This window comes from Epinephelus lanceolatus, chromosome 1 (genome assembly GCF_041903045.1).
Source record: "Epinephelus lanceolatus isolate andai-2023 chromosome 1, ASM4190304v1, whole genome shotgun sequence".
Classification (NCBI taxonomy): domain Eukaryota; kingdom Metazoa; phylum Chordata; class Actinopteri; order Perciformes; family Serranidae; genus Epinephelus; species Epinephelus lanceolatus.
Window position 1 is genome coordinate 47,965,027 of NC_135734.1, and position 22,279 is coordinate 47,987,305.

The 22,279-nt window shown below is 46.5% G+C and overlaps 1 protein-coding gene across 6 annotated transcripts in view; it reads right to left on the minus strand.

The window, feature by feature from the left end:
- Positions 1-413: 413 nt before the first annotated feature.
- The window catches only part of chd6 (chromodomain helicase DNA binding protein 6), a 160,643-nt gene continuing 138,777 nt past the window's right edge, over positions 414-22,279 (minus strand). For 3 of the 6 annotated variants that reach the window (XM_078171507.1, XM_078171509.1, XM_078171500.1), the window contains exons 32-45: positions 20,451-20,823; positions 19,376-19,584; positions 15,425-15,522; positions 14,143-14,976; positions 13,023-13,277; positions 12,530-12,845; positions 10,610-12,100; positions 9,235-9,386; positions 8,291-8,563; positions 5,381-6,013; positions 4,912-5,157; positions 2,967-3,125; positions 2,512-2,616; positions 414-1,741 (exon numbers count right to left, since the gene is read on the minus strand). In XM_078171507.1, coding sequence (XP_078027633.1) covers positions 482-1,741; positions 2,512-2,616; positions 2,967-3,125; positions 4,912-5,157; positions 5,381-6,013; positions 8,291-8,563; positions 9,235-9,386; positions 10,610-12,100; positions 12,530-12,845; positions 13,023-13,277; positions 14,143-14,976; positions 15,425-15,522; positions 19,376-19,584; positions 20,451-20,823 — 6,404 coding nt within the window. In that variant the 3' untranslated portion in view covers positions 414-481. The remainder of the gene's footprint in view (positions 1,742-2,511; positions 2,617-2,966; positions 3,126-4,911; positions 5,158-5,380; positions 6,014-8,290; positions 8,564-9,234; positions 9,387-10,609; positions 12,101-12,529; positions 12,846-13,022; positions 13,278-14,142; positions 14,977-15,424; positions 15,523-19,375; positions 19,585-20,450; positions 20,824-22,279) is intronic. The other 3 variants (XM_078171516.1, XM_033626900.2, XM_078171518.1) reach the window with 3 other exon arrangements.

Genomic DNA, 22,279 nt, shown 5'->3' on the forward strand with positions numbered 1-22,279 from the left:
TGTGTCAAACAAACCAAACCTAAACACTGCAACACACCATCCTGGATCACTTTGAGCTTATAACCGGATCATTACTGCCAAAGCTGCTCCTTGGTTAGCACATCTCGCCTGCAGTGTGTGTGTGTGTGTGTGTGTGTGTGTGTATATGTGTATATGTGTGTTCTGTTGAGAAGTCCCTCCTGACTCAGTCTCGATGCAGAATGAAGGGGGAAGAATACACAGAAGAGCATTTCTTACACTGTTTTTTTTTTCTGTATACAAGGAGGGAGTGGAGAGGGTGGGTGGGGTCTTGGTATATAAACATAACCAAGTTGAATATAATCATTATTATTAGTCATCATCATAATAAAAGTCTTTACATGGACATTGACTGACAGACACGGCACAAACTTTACACTGTTGCTCAGTCGAGAAAGAGAGCAACCAAGGAGACAGGAGGAGAGAGCAGGAAGTGTCCGTCTCTCTGCAGTTTTCTCCTCCTCTACGCTTCCTCTCCCTCCACCTGTCTCTGCTCCTCACTGTCCTGCTTCTCCTCTTCTGCTGCTGCTTCTCCTCCTGTGTCCTCCAGTCTTTCCTCTTTCTCCTCTGTTGCTGCTCCCTCGAGAGGGTTATGGGAGTCAGGTTCCTGGGGCTCTGCAGGCCCGTCCTCTGCGTCTCCCTGCCCAGTCTGGGGCTCTTCGGTCGGAGACAGGCCTGGGTCTGGAGCCGAGGTAGAGGGGATGGAGGGAGACGAGGAGGAGGCTGGGTGGGAGGTAACATTAGCCTTAACTGTACTTTCTCTCTCCTCTACCTTTCCCGCCACCGCTGCCTTCTCCCTCTCCTCCTCTCTCTCCCCTTCCTCCCGCCCTCTCTTCCTCCTCCTCTTGGGGCTGCCCGGGGAGCCGTCTACTGCACCAGGAGGCATAGCGGGCAGCGCCATGATGCCACCGTGCGGCAAGAACATGTGTGGGTACAGCAGGCCGTGGGACATGCCCGGGATCAGGAAGGGGTTGAAGGTAAGATGGCTGCCGGTGCTGCCTCCGAGATGCGCAGCGCCAATGTGGGCCCTGCTGGTGGAGGTGATGATGGCTGCTGCCTCCGCCACTCCTGCTCTTTTGTTAGCTTCTGTTGCTCCTTTCTCCTCCCGGCTCCTCTCTTTCTCACCGCCACCAGAGCCAGAAGAGGCGGTGCTCTCTCTCTCAGCAGGCGTTGTCGAAGAGGGGCTGGCTGCCTCAGATGTAGATGGTGCGGTTGTCGTGGTGACCTTTGCAGCAGACAATGAAGAAGAAGAGGAGGAGCTGGGGTGAGGAGGAGGAGGCGGCGGCGGCGTGTGCGCCATCATCGCACCGACGCTGAACAAGGCGTGTTGTGGGATCGCAGCCCCATGGGGGTGAGGGATGCCATGCAGCATCATGGGTAACATACTCAACCCATTTTTGGCATCTTCTGCCGACGCTCCGGCTCCGCCCGCCTGGACAGCTGCAGAGAAACCATGTGGAAATCCAGCTGCCATTATTCCAGAGATGGGAATTCCAGGAATACCACCACGGAGGTTCTGCATCTGCACCATGGAGTCCATGCTGCCGATTAATCCACCGTTCATGAAGAGTGGGGGGCCGAGGCCAGATGTGGCTGAGTCAGAGACAGACAGCAAGGGCTTAGGCATCTCGCTGCGAGGCCGCCGTCCACGTCGGCGAGAGCCCGAGTCTCTGTTGACTGGTTCTGTCAGGATCCGGGAGAACTTCCCCTCAGGGAGGAAACCCTGCATTAGAGGAGGACAGTAAAGATTATGGAGTTAGCAGATTACAATGACGATTCATTAGTTCAAATAAACACAAGAAGTTTGTGCTCTAAAAAAAAAAAAAAAAAAAAAAAAAAGGATCAGCACTCAGTGAATAACCTCCTAAGCCCTATGATAAGCTATTATGGCAAGGCTTAACTATACAGACCAGTGAGCAGTGATAACTAACATGTCTTTGGGGTCATCGGGTGGGAACCTCCTTTCACCGGTGTTTCGTCTAGTTGGTCCCACGACACCTCCAGGAGGCTAGACAGTGATCTCTGGCGTCCCAGAGACACTCCCCTAATGCCAGGTCTCACTGCTCCCCGCACTAACCGAACAACCTCCTTTACCTTACCTATACTACCACAGAGGAGGTAGACCCAGGGAAGGGTCTACCTCCTCTTTCCACTTTACTCAGCTCTTGGTGTAACGTAACAGCAAACATCACATGGATGCCACCTGTTGACCTCCAACATTGGGAGCAGTCCAGAGATGGACCTTCTCTGGAGTGGGGCCAAAAGGGCCAAAAAGGTTTTCAGACTAATTAAACGACACTTATGATGGCAGTAGGGATTCCCCTGAGGGGAAGTCAACAAAGGCGTGTTGAAGGACTAATGAAACGCAGCATGTGTATCAGAGGAATTGACACACCAACAACAGTGAGAATTAGAAGAAAAGGAAAGTTAAAACTTTGGTCAAAAATTAAATCTTTTTTGCTGCAGACATTGTTTTATATGTCTTATACTCACAGAGTGTTTGACCACATCAGCCCAGTCTGGAGCTACATAGTATTCTGAGTTGGCATCCAGCCACCTGGAGAGCTCCTTTATGGCCGGAGCCATAGCACCACCAAGCTGCAAGGCAGGAAAACCAGCACAATATTACAACAAGAATATTAACTTACATGTAGGATTTTTCCTGCTCTCTCATCTTAAGGCAGCCTGAGCTATTAGTGAATATTTTTACCCATGACTGAACTTCATCAACACATAAGTCATTTTCCATTACTATTATAAATCAGTACATATTAAGTTATTATTTTACAATCCAAGATAGGATAACACTAAACTTTACTGCTGTGGAAGACAAAGGAGGAAGAGTACAAACAGAAACAGTCTAAGATAACTAATAACATGCACATTCCAAATATGTGCCATGCCAAAATCAGAAACACAGAAATATCAACAGTAGGAAGGTTATGTACTGTGTGTGTGTTTTCTACCCTGCGTCCGGTGCCTCGGTGCACAACAGGAACCCTCTCCTCCCCTGTCAAAGAGTTGATATCCAGCTTAGTGGGGTCTTTACAGCGATGCCTCCTCTGCTTGGGACGCTCCACAAAACCATGTAACAGACCTGCTCCAGACTGCAGAGGGACAGAGACAGGACAGGACAGAGGAGGGAAGACAGAATCAATCAGATGTATGTCCTTAAAAAACAGCTCAAACAGATAATGTGTAGCTCAGCGCTAACAAAAAACAACAACAAAAAAAACGCATCACAGACGTGCCACAAATGTTGAAGCACACCCTTGAGTGTAATATTGTGATTACGCAACGACATAAATAAAAAACGAAAAATGTTTCAGATTTATCAGTTTTGTAAATGTTGCCTTCCAGTGTGCTTATATTTACATATTAATCTATTAAATATTTTCAGGATTGTCAAGAGTTTTTAGAAAGATTTTAGCCCATATACATGAACACATACACCAATCAGCTAGAACTTTAAAACCATAGGTGGGTGAAGTGAATAACATTGATCATCTTGTTACAGTGCAATATTCCATTGGGAAACCTTTGTTCCTGGCATTCATGTGGATGCTACTTGATGCGCTCCACCCACCTGAACACCGTTGCAGACCAAGTAAACCCCCTCATGGCAACGGCACTTATCGATGGCAGTGGCCCCCCAGCAAGACAATGCACTATGCTACATCACAAAAACTGCTCAGGCATGACCCGAGGAACAGGACAGAGACCTCAAGGCGTCCACCTGACCTCCAAATACCCCAGATCCCAATCTGATCAAACATCTGTGGGACGTGCTGGTACCCCAGAGGTACCTCCAATCCACGGTGGGGCCTCCTTGGACCGGACTTGTATCTGATCTGTCAAGGCATGAACACAGGACCTCTGGAGGGTGTCCTGTGACACCTGGCATCAGGGCGCCAGCTTCAGATTTTTTGAGTCCAGTGGGTTGTGAGGTGGGGTAACAGTGCATCCCACAGATGTTTGATCAGATTGGGATCCAGGGAATTTGGAGAACAGGTTGTTGTTGTGGTGTGGCATGGTGCATTGTCCTGCTGGGGAGCCACAACTACTGGGGAGTGCCGTTGCCATGAGGGGAGGTGTCTGGTCTGCAACGGTGTTTGAGTGGGTGGAACATGTCAAGTGGCATCCACATGAATGTCAGAACCAAATGTTTCTCAACAGAACATTGCACTGTAACAAGATGATAAATGTTGTTCACTTCACCTGTCAGTGGTTTAATGTTTTGGGTGATCGGTGTATAGAGCATGTTTGTGTCCACTATGTCCCAAAGCAACAGCAGCAGCTGCCTCATCTTCTTCCAAACATTCATCAAGCTGAGTCTGCCCTGTTGGTCAAAATTAACAAATCGCTCCATTCTGTCACAGATTTGTTGCCTTCTGGTTTTTGTTAGAGTAATATTTTAGTGATGAGCCAGGTGTGCTGTTATTCTGATTCGAGCACATTCTTAATGTCTTGTTGACCAATCACATTGCTTGGTCTTAGCTACTTGTTGTATAATAATAATTGTGTAATACAGTGAAACTGATATCTTTTGAGAATGTTATGGTGACGTGAAAATCTCATACAGCTGACGGCTTACTCTGGGCAGCAAGTCACTGAAAGGGTCTAATATGTCCAGGGCTATTCATGACACATTGGGAGCAGTAGTTTTGGACACCCTGGCTTAATGATGCCACTGCTCCACACTGATGACATCTGTCCTCGTCCAGGAACTGATTTGGTTGGAAGCAATTTCACTTTCAGCCATGCATGTTGCTGCTACTATCACAATGTGATTTACTTATACCAGTATTATCCAGAACAATATTTTATGGCGCACCCCTGGGTGATAATCAGCATGATTACAATGAGCATGATGATGATGATCATGAGACTCACATGAGTGAATGTGGGGAGATCCATGCTGTAGCCCGGATTCTGTCTCAGCCACTCGATCAGACCTTTGCTGGCCGCCTCTCTGTCGATGGCCACGATCTCTGGCTGAGGTGGTGTCTGGGTGGGGGTGGGTGTAGAAGAGGAGGACGGTGTGGGAGGGCCAGCGGGTCGCTCTGAAGGAGAGGGGGACGGCGAGGAGGTGGAGGAGGAGACGGAGGAGTGGCTGATTACCTCCACCCGGCCCTGTAGCTGCAGAGACACACACACACACACACAAACACACACAGATGCAGGTGTTTTTGACATTCTGAGTAGGGGAAAGGATTTTCCTCTCGAATCCAATTTTTTTTTTTTAAATTTAACTTCTGACTTTTACCCCCCCAGATGCCCGAGCTGCGGCTCCTCTCTTTCACAGTGAAGCACATATAAGAATTTGAACTACCCCTATACCCTCACTCCTCCCTCTACCCACCTGTGTCTCTGGGAGGTGCAGTCCTCTGCTCTTGGTGAACTCAGAGTACAGTGCTTCAACGTTTCTCCTCCTCCCTCTCCTCCTCCTCAGTGAGTCATCTCCCCTCAGGCTTCCGTTAACTATTTGCCCCGTTACAGGATGGATGAGCCCTGCCTGCAGTATCCCGGCCATGTCGATCCCCACAGAGCCTGATAGCGGTGCTGTGATGGGGGGTGGCGGCGGCAGCTTATGACTGCTGCCAGCACCATGGTGGCTGATTCCCGGTGCAACCACAGCTTCTCCTGTCCCTAGGGCACTGGTGGTGCTTATTTCTCCGGACGACTTGGTTAGATCTATGGCTGTTTCTTGCCAGCCGTTAATCAGCATGGCTCCTGTGCGATGAGAGGGCGGCGCCACCACCGGAGCAGCACCACTGGAGCTTGTGGTGGCGGCAGTGTGGCATGACGATGCTGATTTCCCAGCTAAAACCTTGGCAGCGGCTGCTGCAGCAGCGGCTTCATAGTCGAATGACCTCCGACCTCCCGCTCGTTTGAGCTCAGGGAGATAAGGAGGAGCCACGAGCCTCTCCTGTAAGAGAGGCAAGGAGGTGAGGCGCCAAGCTCCGCGCCCACATGCGCCGCCCCGCGACATGTACTGTCAGAGTGGACAGGGTGGGTGAGGGGTAGACAAGAATGGGAGAGAGATGATGGCTTTGTTAAACATACATATGGACTGAGACAGAACACAGTGGCGGCTATCAACCAGACCTGGGTTAAAGCACGAGCCCGACACCTCAACAGTTATTTAACAATGTTATATACATTTTCCTCTTTGGAAGCTGCTCCAGGCTGAACACAAAGCTCGCCTGGTTTGTTTACCTCTGAGAGCATGAGACATGGAGTCAAAATAAATAGCTCTCATCCCATCTGTTCCCTCGTCTGTGGAGTGTTACATTTTTGGAAATTATGCCTTTGGATGAAACACACTGTACAGATAATCAGTCAGACTGTAATTGGGTGTAAATGAACAAATATAGTTTGAACAATATCCTTAAAAATGCTCTCCTTAAAGCTGAGATATGATGTTTCTTTACAGATATGCTGGTTAAAAATTGCCCAAGTCTGATATCAACATGTATAATATCAACAGTACAGATTACAGAGACACGGAACTTTACAAAGAAGCGACAAAGCAATGGTGTGAACTAGAGGTGTCCAGTGCGACCTGAAGAACCTGCTCTATGTCGGACATTTTAGTAAGTATTAGTCAACGGTGTTAATGTGTTGAGCTATGAATCTAACAAGGATACACGACATATGTAAAACATATAATCACATGATATATTTTATCAGTATACCTGATATAAAGGGTAACACCAAGTGGATGTCATGTATTTTTTAATCTGTAACCTATCTCAACTGCTGAAAATTGAGTTGGGTCGATTTAAGGTTTTGCCGTCAGTGTACGAGCTTAAACAGGTTCGACTTTATGCAAACCAGCTGAACTTAGAGGAACATAATTTGTCATTATGATTACTTGTACTGCATTAATCAATATATTAGCCTAACAGAGGGACTTGCGTCTGACAGGCCGAGAGTCGAGCAGTGGCAACAGGAAGGGGATGAAATTTTAGTGGAGGTGGGAGAGGAAGAGAGGAGGTTTTTGTGTTGTTTGCGAGAAAGTTCATGTGTTTTTTTTGGTTTGACGAGAGGAGACGTGGCAAAATTAGTTTTTCAAGAAATCTAAAACTGCACCGATATGCCATGTTTTGGATGTGAAGCTTACAAAAGAGATGTCTTCACTGGCTGCCGGCGACACGGAGTGCCATAATGAGTGGACTATTTTTTTGGATGCCCTGTTTATATCTATTACTGCCAATTGCTTTGACGGCTGATTCATAAAGCTGAAATGAGGAATTATCTACGTGGGACTTCCTTACTTCTAACTGCTAAAACATAATAAGGTGGCAGCCAGTTAGAGGGAGATCACCAGATGACCAGCACTAATAACACTTTGTGGAGTTGTGATTTACAATTCAATAGTCTCACTACAAAAATGAGCCATACGTATTATTAATAAGGCTGGTTACTATGATCACACTAAAATACTGTTTTTGAATACACAAACTATGAAATGTAATGATTTGGTGTATTATAAAATGATGCACATAATGTTCAGAGCAAAACTGATGTTACTACCAGATTCTGTACAAAAGTTCTTTTAGTACAGGAGAGCAAATACAATTTGAGGGTTTGGTGTAAGTTGCTATTTTAAGGGTTAAATTGTGGAACAATACCAAGAAGATTTTAAAAAATGTGTAAAACATTTTGGGTTTTGAAAATAATGTTTTACAAAGCTATGTTTGAGGGTTACAAGTCTGAATGATTTTATCGTATTCATGGAGGATAGCTTAAATTGTTAAGGATGTAAGACAGGTAAATACAAGCTTGGGCTTCTCCCTGAGACTCTTCGGTAACAACATAGAGTGTTGACTTTGTTTACACTATTTGTATTATTTATACTTGCTGTATTATGGGTGAAGACTGAATAAAACACTGACTAACCAACAACCTACTTGCTGCTGGCTATATTGTCATTTCCAGTACATATCACGATATTAAACGTTTCATCAGTGCAGTCCGGTGTTTTGCCACAAATCAAATGGGCTTGAGAATTATTACCTTGTTCAGCCGTAATGAAAAAGCACCCGAACGACAAGTCAAAGTAATGACACCCTTAGCGGAGTCTAGTCTGTTAGCATTTAGGAGTCTATTAGTACTATTAGCATTGTTAGCAGTGCAAACTGGACACCAGTTGTATGAACCATGGCATGAGATAGTAGAGATACATGTGGACAGATGATAGATGCACAGGTATGTACAACAAAGGGAGTTAATTCATTCATTCAGTGGGTCACAGGGACGTTCTCACCTTAGGTAGTCTGGTGAGAGGGGGAGGGATGGAGAACCCGAGTCCAGGGTTCGTCTGCTGAACCCTGGACTGGCCCGGGACGGAGCTGGAGGCCGTGGTGGGGAGGAAGCCTGCACGGTGGTGCTGCTGGTGGTGGTGCTGGGCTAAACTGTTGGCCAGGCATGAGTTGGCGACCATGGAGCCGGGTGAGTCGTACTGCTCGCTTGATGACGGCCACTTCCCCTTCAGGATGGCGTGGCAGATGCTGTCCAGGCGGTTGATGATAACACGGTCCTACAGGGAACAGTATAAGACCGAACTAATGACACGAAGATGATAACGTGAACAGGTTAACCTTCTTTTTAATGCAGACATGTTGGACCTCATTTATCAATCTAACATGCAAACCAGCACAGATCTGAGTGCAGAAATCATCTTAGGATGGGGTTCACATGTGAGTTATTCAAACTTTCTTATCTCGCTGATCACAGCGTAGAAATGATCGAGCGTTGACAATGAAGGTTACTGAAAACAACTGTCATTTGAATATCCAACTCCAATATATGTTCTCACTTTAGAGGCCTTGCTTCTGGAGTTTACGACATGGAGAGACATACTACAGCCAAGTGTTCAGCCTTCGGTCAGTGATGTAGGCCTTTACAAAATTTGTTGTCTCGTAGGCTATACATTTTTTAGTAATGAATATGTGACTGCAAGTACTTTGATGCCAGTCATAACATGGTCTGATAACGATTCTCCAACACAGCCAGATTTAATTTTCTGCACCGCCACTTCACGCTGACTCAAACTTGCATACAAGAGTTGAGACGCGACGTGAGATTTGATCGTAGCCTGGGTTTGCATGCAAATGACCATACAACCAGTTTTCTGTCATACGTCTGTTCTGTAAATGTAAGGTGAGGTGTATATGATTCTGATTCCAGGCATAAAAGACACCACAGTACCTTGGGCCACTCAGAAAATGAGTAAAGTGCTTTCTCCTGCAGCAGCTGAGCGATGGTCGGCTCCCTGGTGTCGTGGAGGCTTTCAGGAATCTCACACATGGAAACAGGAGCTGCAAACCTGGGGCTGCCCGCGTAACCTTCCACCACAGGTACTGTGGAAGAGAATGACAAGTTCAAGCCTGGTTTGTAGAAGGAGGTGCATTTTTTCAAACTTGTACAATCAAACATCAGTACACTGCGCTTCATGTGGTTTGCAAATAACGGCACCACGTGTGCCTATGATAAGACTGGTCATTAATGGATTAGTCATTGATTCAACCATTTTAATAGTGTATTTATCTTTCCAGGTCATAAATGAAATAAAATGCCAAAATCAGTTCCTTCTCAAATGTGTCAAATTTTGAATTTTCTCTGTTTTATATCTTTGAAAGTTTCATAACATTTTATAAAATTAGCAAATGGAAGAGATCAGTTGGTGTCTGGGACCTTGTGATGGGAATTAGTCATCACTTTGTCATTTTACAGACTAAACAAAGAACTTGATGATTAATCCAGGGAAATATTATTAATTAAAATAAACATGTGCTGTGAATGTGTCACACAAAAATCTGTTATCAACCACCCAGCCAAATTTGAATGATTAAATAAAATCACCAAATATGTAAAATTAGGTTTGAAAATGATGAAAATAAAAGCTGTACAATCTGTTCTGAGACACTAGGGGCGTGTCCACTGAAGGCCTGTCTTGCCCGTCTAATATGGCGGTGACACTTGCAGCAACGAGCTGAAGCAGTCAATGAGGTGTGACAAGGTGACAGAGCAGTGTTCTGAGGAAGTTATTAAAGGTAAATTCTGCCAATTATGAAACAACTCTGTGTCACCGCAGTGTCTGCAGATGAACTGTGTTTGGCTCAAACTTCCAACGTGCTGCACCAACCAGACCTCCGCAAGCTGCAGAGCAGAGGGAGGTTGACCATTGTTCGTTTGCATATACTGCCCACATTGCAACGGCACACAGCTGCTTAAAAATCAGCAGCTTCCCTTTCCCTTCCAGTCCAACTTAAACACACACATTTGGTGCTCAGGCCCTGTCTCTGTCCACTTAGCATCCTCAGACACTACATGCTCTTGAAAGTTGGCATAGAGTAGGCACAGGAGTAGCATCCTGCGCCCGACCTCACGTTTTCCAGGTGGTTAATGACACACAATGTGTATGGGCCCTAACTCCACAATGCAGTACTGTATAGTTCACAGTCTTTAACATGTTGTCAGTAATTATTTTTTGACATGTATAATATGTTCAGACTCTGATTTCACTTTACCCAGACGTTAAATAATTATTAGTTGCAGATCAACCTTTAAAACCTGTTCTCACCTGGTGTCGTTGGCCTCTCCTCCTTCACTTGGCCTTTCACCACCAGACTCTCCGAGGTGTCCACCAGCCCATCTACCTGCTCCAGCTTTGGGGTCAGGACTGTGCTGTCGGCCTCCAACAGCTCCTGCTTTGTCTCAGCTTTGATCTCAGGTAAAGCTGTAAACTCGAGGTCCTCCGGCTTGGCCTCGGGTTTAATCTCAGAGCTGTCTGGGTAGGTTGTGAACTCCAGACCCTCTGGCTTGGCTTCGGGCTTGATGGCAGACGTGTCAGGAAAGGCCGATAACCTTAAATCCTCTTGCTCTGTCTCAGTCTTAAGCTTAGCTCCATCTGGATACACAGCAAAACTGAGAGCTACTGGTTTTTCTTCAGGTTTGATTTCAGCGCCATCTGAGAAGGCTGCGAACTGGAGGACTTCAGGTTTACAGTCTAAGCTTTCAGGCTTCATGGGGAGGCTTAGATCTTCGGGTTTGGTCTCCAGTGTTTCTGGTTTGACAGGATAGTCTAACTGCTCAGCTTTGGTCACTAAGTCTTCTGACTTGACGTGGTAAGAAAGGAAATTTCCATGTTTGACTTCAGAGCTGTCGGGGTAGACATCCTCTCCAGCCTCCATCTTGGTTTCCTCTACCTTGATTGGCAGCTCCAGTTGCTGAGGTTTCTTGTCAACGCCACTGTCTGGTAGAAGAGAAAACTTGAGATCAGATGGCTTTGTGTCAATACTGTTTGCAAGTAGAGTTGGGGCCATTTTGATTCCAATTTGCTCAAGCAGATTATTTTTGTTGTCCTGGTCAAGGGAGAATGTCAGGACTCTATTCTTACAGTCTCTCCTCCCATGTGGTGAGCTCAGATCTTCAGCTGTACCTTCATAGTTATTCTGATTCATGGAGACTTCGGTTTTGACTCCAGCTCCGCCACTGCTCTTTGTGGCGGTTTCGTCAGCCTTTGCTGCTACAGTAGGGGGTGAGACAGACGTTGTAGGGCAGGAGGGTTGTGCATATTCTGAGTAAATGCTCTGCAGCACCATCTCGTTGGGTTTGACGTCTAGTTGTTTCACTGCCACGTCATCACTGGGTTGAACCACTGGAACGTGGATGAAAGAAACATGATCCATCTGCCCTTCTGAGATCTCATCCACTTGATCTGCCAGATCTGTGCACTCGGCTGGACCATCTTCTCCAGCTGCGTTCCCCATTAATGTTTCAGTGTCAAGAGAGTTTCCTATCGTCTCTTCCTCCACTGTCTGATACAGAATCAACCCATCCACTTCCTCCCCAGGCTCTTCAATGGACTCAGGACATGCAAGGCTACCTTCCTGCTCCAGCTTCCCAAGATACGGATGCACCCCTTGTGGTAACTCCTCTTCATGCTCTGCTTGGTCGAAGCTCTCCTGAAGGTCTTGTTCGTCCTGTTCTGCAAGGCCCGGCTCTGGCACTATCCCGTCCATCTGAGGTACTTCCATGGGTGGATTCAAAACTCCCAAACTTTGGTCTGCTCCTGTAAGGATGAACCATCAAGATGTTAAGCGGTGCCTGGCAATATGAGTTCAATGAAAATTCAATCATGTTGAAAGAAGCAGAGATAAGTTAAAGTGAAGCCACCATGTAGAAATTTAAGTAATTTAAAAATCCGTCATGTTATTCCCATTGGCTGATCATTTCGTCTCAGCGTCAGTAGTATTTCAGTATTTATGATCCTGTTTAGGGTGTATCTCTATCTATCTATCTATCTATCTATCTGTATGTCTTAAAACAATGGTGATCTGGATATAATTTATTGAATTTATAATTTTAGATATAGTTGTAGTCAAATAATTATGACACTTCTCCAACATGTTTTAGGAACACCGTCTTTCTTGAGGCCACTTATGTAAAATTGATTAGTCTTCAAATACACTGTACAACTACCTGTACTTTTTCCACATACCTTGGTCTACGTCACACTCCACTCCCTCCAGATCTCTTTGTTTCTCCACATTCTGCTCCAAGGTCCCCCCTGACAAGTCTTCCACTTCCTCCTCCTCCTTGTCATCAAACTCGAACCCAGTGCCTCCTTCCTGGCCTTCTCCTTCCTCCACAGGGTTAGCCAAGCTTTCAGCCACATCAGAGGGGCCCAGCCTATGCTGTGGCGTGTGGGCAGTGATGTCAGACAGAGAGAGGGGAGGTGGGGGGACATAAGGAGGCGGGGGGCTCGCTGAAAGGTCGGTTTGATCTGCGCTGGGTTCCTCGCTCACACCAATTTCCTGGATACAGAAAATAAAAGTGTCAAAATAAGAATTGCTTTGTGATGATATATTCATGTTATTGTTTTACAAAATAATAGTTAGAAAATTTAAATGAATTGTAATTAAAACCAAACAGAATTTTCTTTTTTCACTCTGCGTCCTTCCTTTCAATTCAACATTAGCTTGAAAACTAACCTTAAAGAGCATGTAACTTGAGGACAGCGGCTCCACAGAGTCTCCTGCAGAGGGGTGGGAGGGAGAGGAGGAGGGTGGGAGGCCCAAACACTCCTCCAGAGTTCCACCTTCCTCCCCTCCTCTGTCTCCCCCCTGCGCCTCCTCATCCTCCTCCTCCAGAAAGCCAGTCTCCAGAGTGGAAGGTCCAAGAATTGGATCAGATTCATTGAACATGTGGTGAGCTGGACTGGAGTGGTCTGTGCCATCCCAGGGAGCCTGCAGGGACGAAGGTGATGGGTTAATGAAAGATGAAGTAGAACAGGAGCCAGAGCCTTTAACTATTCATCTGCTCTCCTGTGAAACCACCTTCCAGAAAAGAGTGAGTGTAAGCTTAAGACTCTCCTCTTTGATAAAGCTTATAGTTAGGGCTGGCTCAGGCTTGCCTTGAACCAGCCCCTAGTGAGGCTGCTATATAGGCCTAGACTGCCAGGGGACTTCCCTCAATACACTGAGCTCCTCTCTCCTCCTCTTTCTCTCCGTTATGCATTCACGTCTCATTGATTCATGGTACTAACTTGGCCTCGCTGGAGCCTTTGTGCTTTCTCGCCTTGCAGGTTTCTTGGATTGCGGTGGCACCTGCTGCTGTTATCCTGCTTGACGCCCACTGCTACTGCTTTTATTATTAGTCATACTTCCAATGTCAATACTGCTGCTATTAATATTGTTTTATTATATCCACTGCTATAATTATAAAAAGTGATATCTCTATTATTATATCTCTGTATTTTCTCTCAACCCAACGGGCAGAGGCAGATTGCCACCCACCATAGAGTCTTGGTTCTGCTTGAGGATTCAGCATGCTGTGGGTGGGTCGCCCGTCTCCGAGATGCACTGATATGTGATGTGAAACTACTTTATTCAGTGTTTTTAGCGGTTTTAATCACCTGGTCCGTTTATTTTGGAGAGGAAGAGACCTCTGTGGATAATTTGGCTCCTGATAAAAACCTCCTGAGCAATGAATACTGATGGAAATCTAGGTGGGGAAGTTTAAGCTGGTTGCAATCTGCCATTCACAGCTAGAAGCCACCAAATCCCCCTAAATCTTACACCTTTCAGCCTTCTTAAGAATGCAGATGCGTACCTGTAACTGATCCAGCTCCACCGATGGTGCCATCAGCCCGGTTTCCTCTGAGGAGCCCTGCTCACCAACAAGCACGTCACTCCTTAGTTTTGAATCAAGGTCTGTTCCCCCGACGCCGTACGAGTTGAGCATGCTTTGACCTCCTGCAGCTGAATTGAATGGGAAACCGTTGAGGGCGTCTTTGGATGCCTTCCCTCCATGTAAGGCATCTGCAGACATGGCATCATGCTGTAGTGAACCCAGCTCCAGGGTTTCATCCAGAGGAGGACAGTCGAGGAAATCTCCCCGTGACCCAGGAACTATTCCCAGACTTGGTGAGGCAGAATTGTGGGCATCCAATGGTAGAGGGTGGAGGTGAGGGTGAGAGGAGGAAGAAGAGGAGGAGGAAGGAGAAGGAGCAGACGGAGGCACAGAGTGATGCTGGTGGTGATGATGGTGGTGGTGGTGAGAGGACTGGTGAGGATACTCAGGAGGCTGAGGGGAGTGGCGACCGAGACTAGAATCATACAGGCAGCAGTGAGGATGAGGCAGCTGTGGATGGGACGAAGAGGATGAAGACGAGATGCCGGGATGGGTCACCAGGCCTGGGTGATGAGGGTGATGATGGCTTTGAGGATGAAGATGAGAGGGGTGTCCCCTGACGTAGTTCCTGTGTGCCTCCAGGAAGCTCAGCTGGGGGTCGTTCAGGATGTAGAAGTCTGTGCGGCTCAAGCCGTGGCGCGCTGCTCCGATGAGGAGGTCACGGTCGTGTTTGCCAGACTCCCACCAGACTGGGAGGTAGAGGGAGGGGCGGCACAGCTGGAGGCGGGCTGAGAGCAACGGGTGACGGAGAACCTGAGGGAGTTCAGAGCAGGAAGGCACAAGAAGTAAATATAAAACAGTAAAAATGTAAAGAAGAAATGGGAAGTTTTATGAGTGCGACTACATGGACACGAATAACCTGTTCATGAGGCTTATCCCAGTTATGATCATATTCGTGAGGCAGACATGAGATATAGGAAGAGCCTTTTTATATGATTTCTGTCATCACTTGTAATTTTCTTCATAACACTAGAAGGTGGGAGCTATTATTGACACAAAATGTATCGATCAAATGCCAGAGACAAAATGTAGAGAGATGAATAAGCTTCATCTGTGCATCCATCAGTGCACTGGAATGAACTCATACCAAGCTCTACACAAACAATTGCTGCGTTGTAGATAAACTTTGAAGTTCAGAGTTTGAGTTGCAACGCTGAAAACTAGTATTAATGATGAAACTGCGTTTCTACAAAGAACCCACCTGCTCTCTGATCTTTCGGAGCAGCTCGATGCGGTATAAAGTCCGGGCTGCTCTCTCTTCTGTCAGAGGCTCGACAAGCACAGCGGGATCCACCAACCCTGAAAGAAACGAGAGGGAATGAGAGATACAGAGAGTCAACATGGAGCAGTGGCAGTAAGATGCACAAGGAACGTATGAGAGATGCAGATCTGAAGGAAGGGGATGAGAGAAAAAAGATAAATAAGTTTGAGTGTGTTTGTATGTGCGTCCTCCTGTCAACCAATCATTGAAATATATTCCTGATCCTGATGTTTGTAACACTGAGGTGACTAAAGATGCAATTTATAGTAAATAAACCTAGGCTAGATTAATTTTACAATAAAAAACAGACAGAAAGCCAAACATACACTAAGTAAATGAAATATGTAAAATAGGAGAAGCAGAAACAGTTACCATATTTATACATTCAAACATACATAACACGGTAAAGTTCAAGTCCAGGTCTGTAGTGCTTTGTGCTGCTCGGTTCATTTAAGTACCTGCTGCTTTGTGCTGTCACCTACCTACTTTTAAAGTGCTTGTTGGCTTCAAGTGCTTGTGCATCAAAGTTCAAGTATTGAACAGCCTCCGGATACAGTATGTGCTCATCCTGAGGTGAGATGACCGTCCTCTAAAACTCTGTAATTGCCTTCCGGTAGGGAAGAATTTGAAAAGGGAGCTGAGGAGTCTTTACCCTCGCCAGGGTGCTGGAGGGGGCATGGGAGTTTGCCCAACCAGTCCACATGTGTTTTGTGGATTTGGAGAAGGCTTACGACCGTGTCCCCAGGGGCATCCTGTGGGGGGTGCTCCGGGAGTATGGGGTTGGTGGCCCCTTGCTAAGGGCCATCCAGTCCCTGTACCGAAGGAGCATGAGTCTGGTTCGCGTGGCTGGCAGTAAGTCGGACCCGTTCCCGGTGAGGGTTGGACTCCGCCAGGGCTGCCCTTTGTCACTGGTTCTGTTCATAACTTTTATGGACAGAATTTCTAGGCGCAGCCGAGTGGTGGAGGGTGTCAGGTTCGGTGATGGGAGGATCTCGGCCCTGCTTTTTGCGGATGACGTGGTCCTCCTAGCTCCATCGAACAGTGACCTCCAGCTCTCGCTGGGGCAGTTCGCAGCCGAGTGTGAAGCGGCTGGGATGAGAATCAGCACCTCCAAGTCTGAGGCCATGGTCCTCAGCCGGAAAAGGGTGGATTGCCCACTCCAGGTCAGGGGGGAGGTCCTTCCTCAGGTGGAGGAGTTTAAGTATCTCGGGATCTTGTTCACGAGTGAGGGTAGGATGGAGCGGGAGATTGACAGGCGGATTGGGGCGGCGTCAGCAGTGATGCAGGCGCTTAACCGGTCCGTTGTGGTGAAGAGGGAGCTTAGCCAGAAAGCGAAGATCTCAATTTACCGGTCGATCTACGTTCCAACCCTCACCTATGGTCACGAGCTCTGGGTAGTGACCGAAAGAATGAGATCGCGAGTACAAGCGGCCGAAATGAGTTTCCTCCGCAGGGTGGCTGGGCTCAGCCTTAGAGATAGGGTGAGGAGCTCAGACATCTGGGAGGGACTCGGAGTACAGCCGCTGCTCCTCCACATCGAGAGGAGCCAGTTGAGGTGGTTCGGGCATCTGGTAAGGATGCCTTCCGGACGCCTCCCTTGGGAGGTGTTTCGGGCATGTCCAACCGGGAGGAGACCTCGGGGCCGCCCCAGAACACGCTGGAGGGACTACATCACCCGGCTGGCCTGGGAACACCTCGGGGTTCCCGCGGAAGAACTGATGGAAGTGGCGGGGGAGAGGACTATCTGGGCTTCTTTGCTGAGGCTGCTGCCCCTGCGACCCGGACCCAGATAAGTGGAGGACAACGAGTACGAGTACGAGTACGAGCTGAGGAGTCACCCATCACCTTCTGCATTGTGTGCCTGATACGTGTGGCATGAATGGAGGAAACAGAGGGAAGGCCACAGCCAATGATCTTAGACACTGTCCGTACAACTCACAAGGTCACATTTACACATGTTTTACATGTTGTAATATGTCCCAACACTCTGGAGCCTAAGGTGACCTGGGTCTGCTGTGAATCAGAGGTAGAGTGGGTCAGAAAATTGGAAGAACAGCCCTTCAGTCCTCATGCTGACGTATCCTTGGGCAAGATACTGAACCCTAAATTGCTCCCGTCGGCTGTTCCATCAGTGTGTGAGTGTGTGTAAATGGCTACTGAGTAGCAGGTGGCACCATGTATGGTAGCCTCGGCCACTAGTGTGTGACTGTGACATGTAGTGTAAAGGAGCTTTGAGTGATCAGCAGACTAGAAAGGCACTATAAATGTGCAGTGCATTTACCAATATGACTTTACTCATTATATTTACAATTAAATGTTTAATATTCTGATTTGTTTGTTTGAGTTTGGGTCTTAATTTAATGTACTGAACTACAAATGAACTGTCAGTGAAGAGCAACTGAATCCTTCCACCAGCAGGGGTCAGTAAAGTTCCCCAGGAACAAGGTCCCAAGGAGGGACAGGAGGTCTGCAGCTACACCCTAATCAGAACATGGTGTTGGACTCTACAGATTTTGACAGTCAAGTATGTATGTACTTTGTAAAACCAGCCGACTGTGACTGTAAAACAAAGCAGAGCTTCATGAGCTTCTTGTTAAATAAACACATGACCAAGGTAAATCAAATTAAGGTAAATTAAAAAGTTTCTCCAGGTAAAAAAAAATAAAATACAAATCTGTCCATTGCTGACGTTTCTTTCAAAATCTCAGTCATTTTTAAAAAGCACATGCCCATGTGTGTGACCACCAGTGCTGTAATTCCACTACTCCAGATGGTAACTAGTAATGTAACTAACAATGTTTTTAAAAAATTCAGTAACACAATTACAATTACTCAGCTTTAAACGGGCTCATTACTTTTGTCTTGATCATAGCAGACAAACGCAGCCTACTCCCCAGAATTTTTCCCAGTTCTGATACAACGTTGCATGTAGCATGTAATGATGCGTTAGTCAGGTGAGTGCCACCCAGTCTCTCTGTTGTGTGTGTGTGTGTGTGTGTGTGTTTGAGCGAAAGAGAGACAGCCAGCCAGACGGGAAGAAAAGGTGGACTAGTTTCTGTAGAGCCCCGTTTCCACCAAACACTTTCAGTATGGTACCTTTGGAACCAACAGTAACCCTTCAGACATGGTACCTAGACCCTAGCATTTCCACTGCAAACAGTACCCTTAAATGTGGGCGAGGTTGTTGTCACTCACTGCTGCGTCCAGCACTCACTGCATTTCCTTCTTTATCAGTCTGCACCTTGTTTATCGTCCACAGAACGAGGCTGCACGCTGACATTTTCAGAACAAAATAAAAACAGGCTGCACTGAGAGTCTCTCCCTCTCCATGGGATATTTTAAAAAAGAAAGTGGGTTTCTGCATTTAGTCCTTCTCAGGCAAGCTCAGGGGTTTAGTGTTGCTGTAGCCAACAGGAACCTCCTCAAGATCAAAAACCAAATTAGGCCTATAGCAGTGAGCTATAGTCTAGTCTATGGACAGAATATGAATTACTGTTTCTGTAAATAACTTTTATCACTTTTATTTCATTAGACCTGTTGTAATAAGAAATTACTGTCAAATATCTGAGAGACAGTTGTTATTTCGTTTGACTCTGCCGAGAATATCTGACTTCTGTTGCTTGATTTAAAGAACTGAAGGCTCCAATAAATAGGCCTTTCAAAACAAATCAATAACGGTTTATTGTTCTGCCACTTATTTTCATCATAGTGTCACATAACACTAAAATAATATGCTATATGTGCCTTAATAAGAGAAATGAAGTAGATATTTAAAAGTAATTAAACTAACTAACCAAAAGAAGTTTCTATTAACTGTAACTAACTCTAATTTTAGTAACTTGCACAACACTCACAGCCACAGCCACACAGACACAGACACACACACAATACCTTCTTCCTTCCTTGGAGGCAGTTTGCAGGCCGTCCTGCACATGTTGACAAAGGAGTTGAAGTATCTCTCCAAACTCTCGTCCGTCTTCCTCTCCAGTCGGGCCAGTGCTCTGAACTGGGACCAGTCAAAGGATTTCCTCTCTGGGTCATACACCACCCCAAACGATGACACAGTGCGGTAAAAATCTGCTTGTTCCCGACGAGTCCACCTTAAACATGAGGATATAATGTTTCAAATACCATATTCAAACATCTATAAAAGGAACATTTAAGAGGAGGAAAGCACAGTTCATCTAAAGCAGTGACACAAACAAATGCCTGCCTTCCTCATACATTAAACAAGATACCACAGGAGGTTGTCTGGAATACACACATTCACACAAATACTGTCAGGTAAAATAATTAGGCTTTGTAGCCTCTGGGCTTTCTTCAACTAAACCAGCCTCAAACAAAGTATTTAAATCTGAAACAGTTTCCAGGAAGTTTGTGTTGCACTATTTCAAGTTGTCTGAGTCATTTTTATCAAAGTTCTGTAAATGTAATGTTTTAAGAGAGAGAAGTGAATATAAAGTGTCCTTCAACGTGAAGCGTAACATGAAAATCAGAGCTGGTCACTATCGACTGGGGAAATAAATCTTCATATTTTAAAGAAAAATGAAATGTGAGGTTTTGAAACTTGTGTGTACAAATCTCTGTGAAACAAACCCCCATGAATTTCAGAATTTTAACTTAAGGATGCACCGATGTTCTATTCTGAGGCCGGAACATCTCTGCACATCTAAATTTTTCATCATATCCGTAACCATGTGGAGTTCGCACTTTTTCCCTGTGTCAGCGGAGTATTTCTCCAGGTGTTCCAGCTTCCTCCCACAGACCAAAGACATGCAGGTTAATTGGTGACTCTAAATTGTCTGTAGGTGTGAATGTGAGTGTGAATGGTTGTCTGTCTATGTGTCAGCCCTGTGATAGCCTGTTGACGTGTCCCTGGTATATCAAAAGTCAAAAATATCTGCAATAAAAATATCACCAGTCTGATAAAATATTGATCTTAAAACTTGCTATCAGCGAAACTGACCTTCTCTGCCACTCCAGGAACAAGGGGTCAGGTTCTGTGGCGACCACAGAGCACCGCCTCAGCTCTTCGCCCAGCTGCCACGCCAGCGGCCCACCAGAGTGATGACTGTGTGTAGCTCCAGCTCCTCCGATCCCCATGCTGACGAGGCCATCGTGAAGCAGGAAGTCGTGCCTGAGCAGCGGCTCGCGGCGCAGCGTGAAACGCTGGTAGGCCGTTATTAGGCGGCGTAAACGGGCAGTCAAGGCGGGGCCGGTGGGCCAGAGGGGCCGGGCTTGGATTACATGGAGAGATGCCACCCCGGTCCCTGTTCCTGTTGTCGTGGTGGTGACCAGGGTTCCATCCTGGGCGCACAAGTCACCCGACATCTGGGAGTCTGTGGAGGGAAGGCACAGCGAGGGCACGTGTGTAAGTGTGTGAAGCTGCTGTTGCTACAAGGTCTGAACAAAGTTTGAGTGAAAAAGAAATCTGTTGTAAAGAAGGACTGGGTATTGTGTGAGTTCTTCTATACTGGAATACCTTACTTTAACAACGGACATTCTTTCCTTCAAACTGCTTTTTTCATATTAAACACTAAAATCCAAACCTCTGTCGAGACATAAAGCAGCCATACAAAGACGTTTGCTACTGAATTAAGGAAATTGATCATTAAAATAAGGAAAGGAGATTTGATGACTGATTTGAATCGGCAGAGGTCGGTGCAGTCTTGAATGTGTTTGGGGATAGTGTTCCAGAGGGAGGGGGCGGCTATAAAGAAGGCTCTGTCACCCCAGGTTCAGTGCTTGGTCCTGAGTGGTGGAGTCAGGAGGTTGGAATCAAAGGAGTGGAGACAGGAGGGAGTGTGACTGTGGAGGAGGTCAGTGAGGTAGGAGGGGTCCTAGTAATGGAGGCTTTATAAGTGATGCGAAGGACTTTGAATTGGATGTGTTGTGTTGTGGGACAGTAGAGATTCTGGAGGACGGGGGTGATGTGATCGCTGTGACTGCCAGACATCTAGTGTCACTGAGCTCAGCTGTCCCTTTAACAGTATTTGGTGCTCATGCCACCACCCCAAAATGAATTCCTGCTTAATTTGCCAAGAAGAGGTGTCTCTTTGTGAGAGGTTTAACTTTATTAAAACACAGAATCCAGACATGTCTTAAATAAAAGACTCAACTGAAGCTATCCTCATTGGTTCCCCTCATCAGATTCGAAACTCCTCCATAACCTGCATTACTTTCTCTGGCAAGGACATCCCTCTATCATCAACAGTCACTAACCTTGGTGTCAGGTTTGACCCCCAGCTAACCTTTGAGGCCCACATAAATCACCTCTGCAAAATATCATTTCTCCACCTGAGGAATATAGCCAGACTTCGTCCCACACTCACCTTAAGAGATGCAGAGAAGCTCGTCCACGCCTTTGTCTCCTCCAGACTCGACTACCATAACGCACTTCTCAGCGGGATTCCCAGCAAGAGCATACAAAAATTACAACACATTCAAAACAGTGCCGCTAGAATCCTGCTGAGAGTACGTAAATATGAGCACATCACACCCATTCTTCACTCACTACACTGGCTACCCATCTCTGCTCGGATCGACTACAAAGTCTCCCTCCTCACATTCCAGTGCATCCATGGCAATGCCCCCCAGTACCTCAAAGAACTCCTCACCCCCCAGACCTCAGCACGCTCACTCCGCTCCACCAACAGCCACAGACTTCTCCCCCCAAGGACTAAGAGCCGCACACTGGGAGATCGAGCCTTCTGCTCCTCTGCTCCTCGACTGTGGAACACCCTCCCAGAACACCTGAGGGTTCCACAGTCAATTGATTGTTTTAAAAAGGGCCTT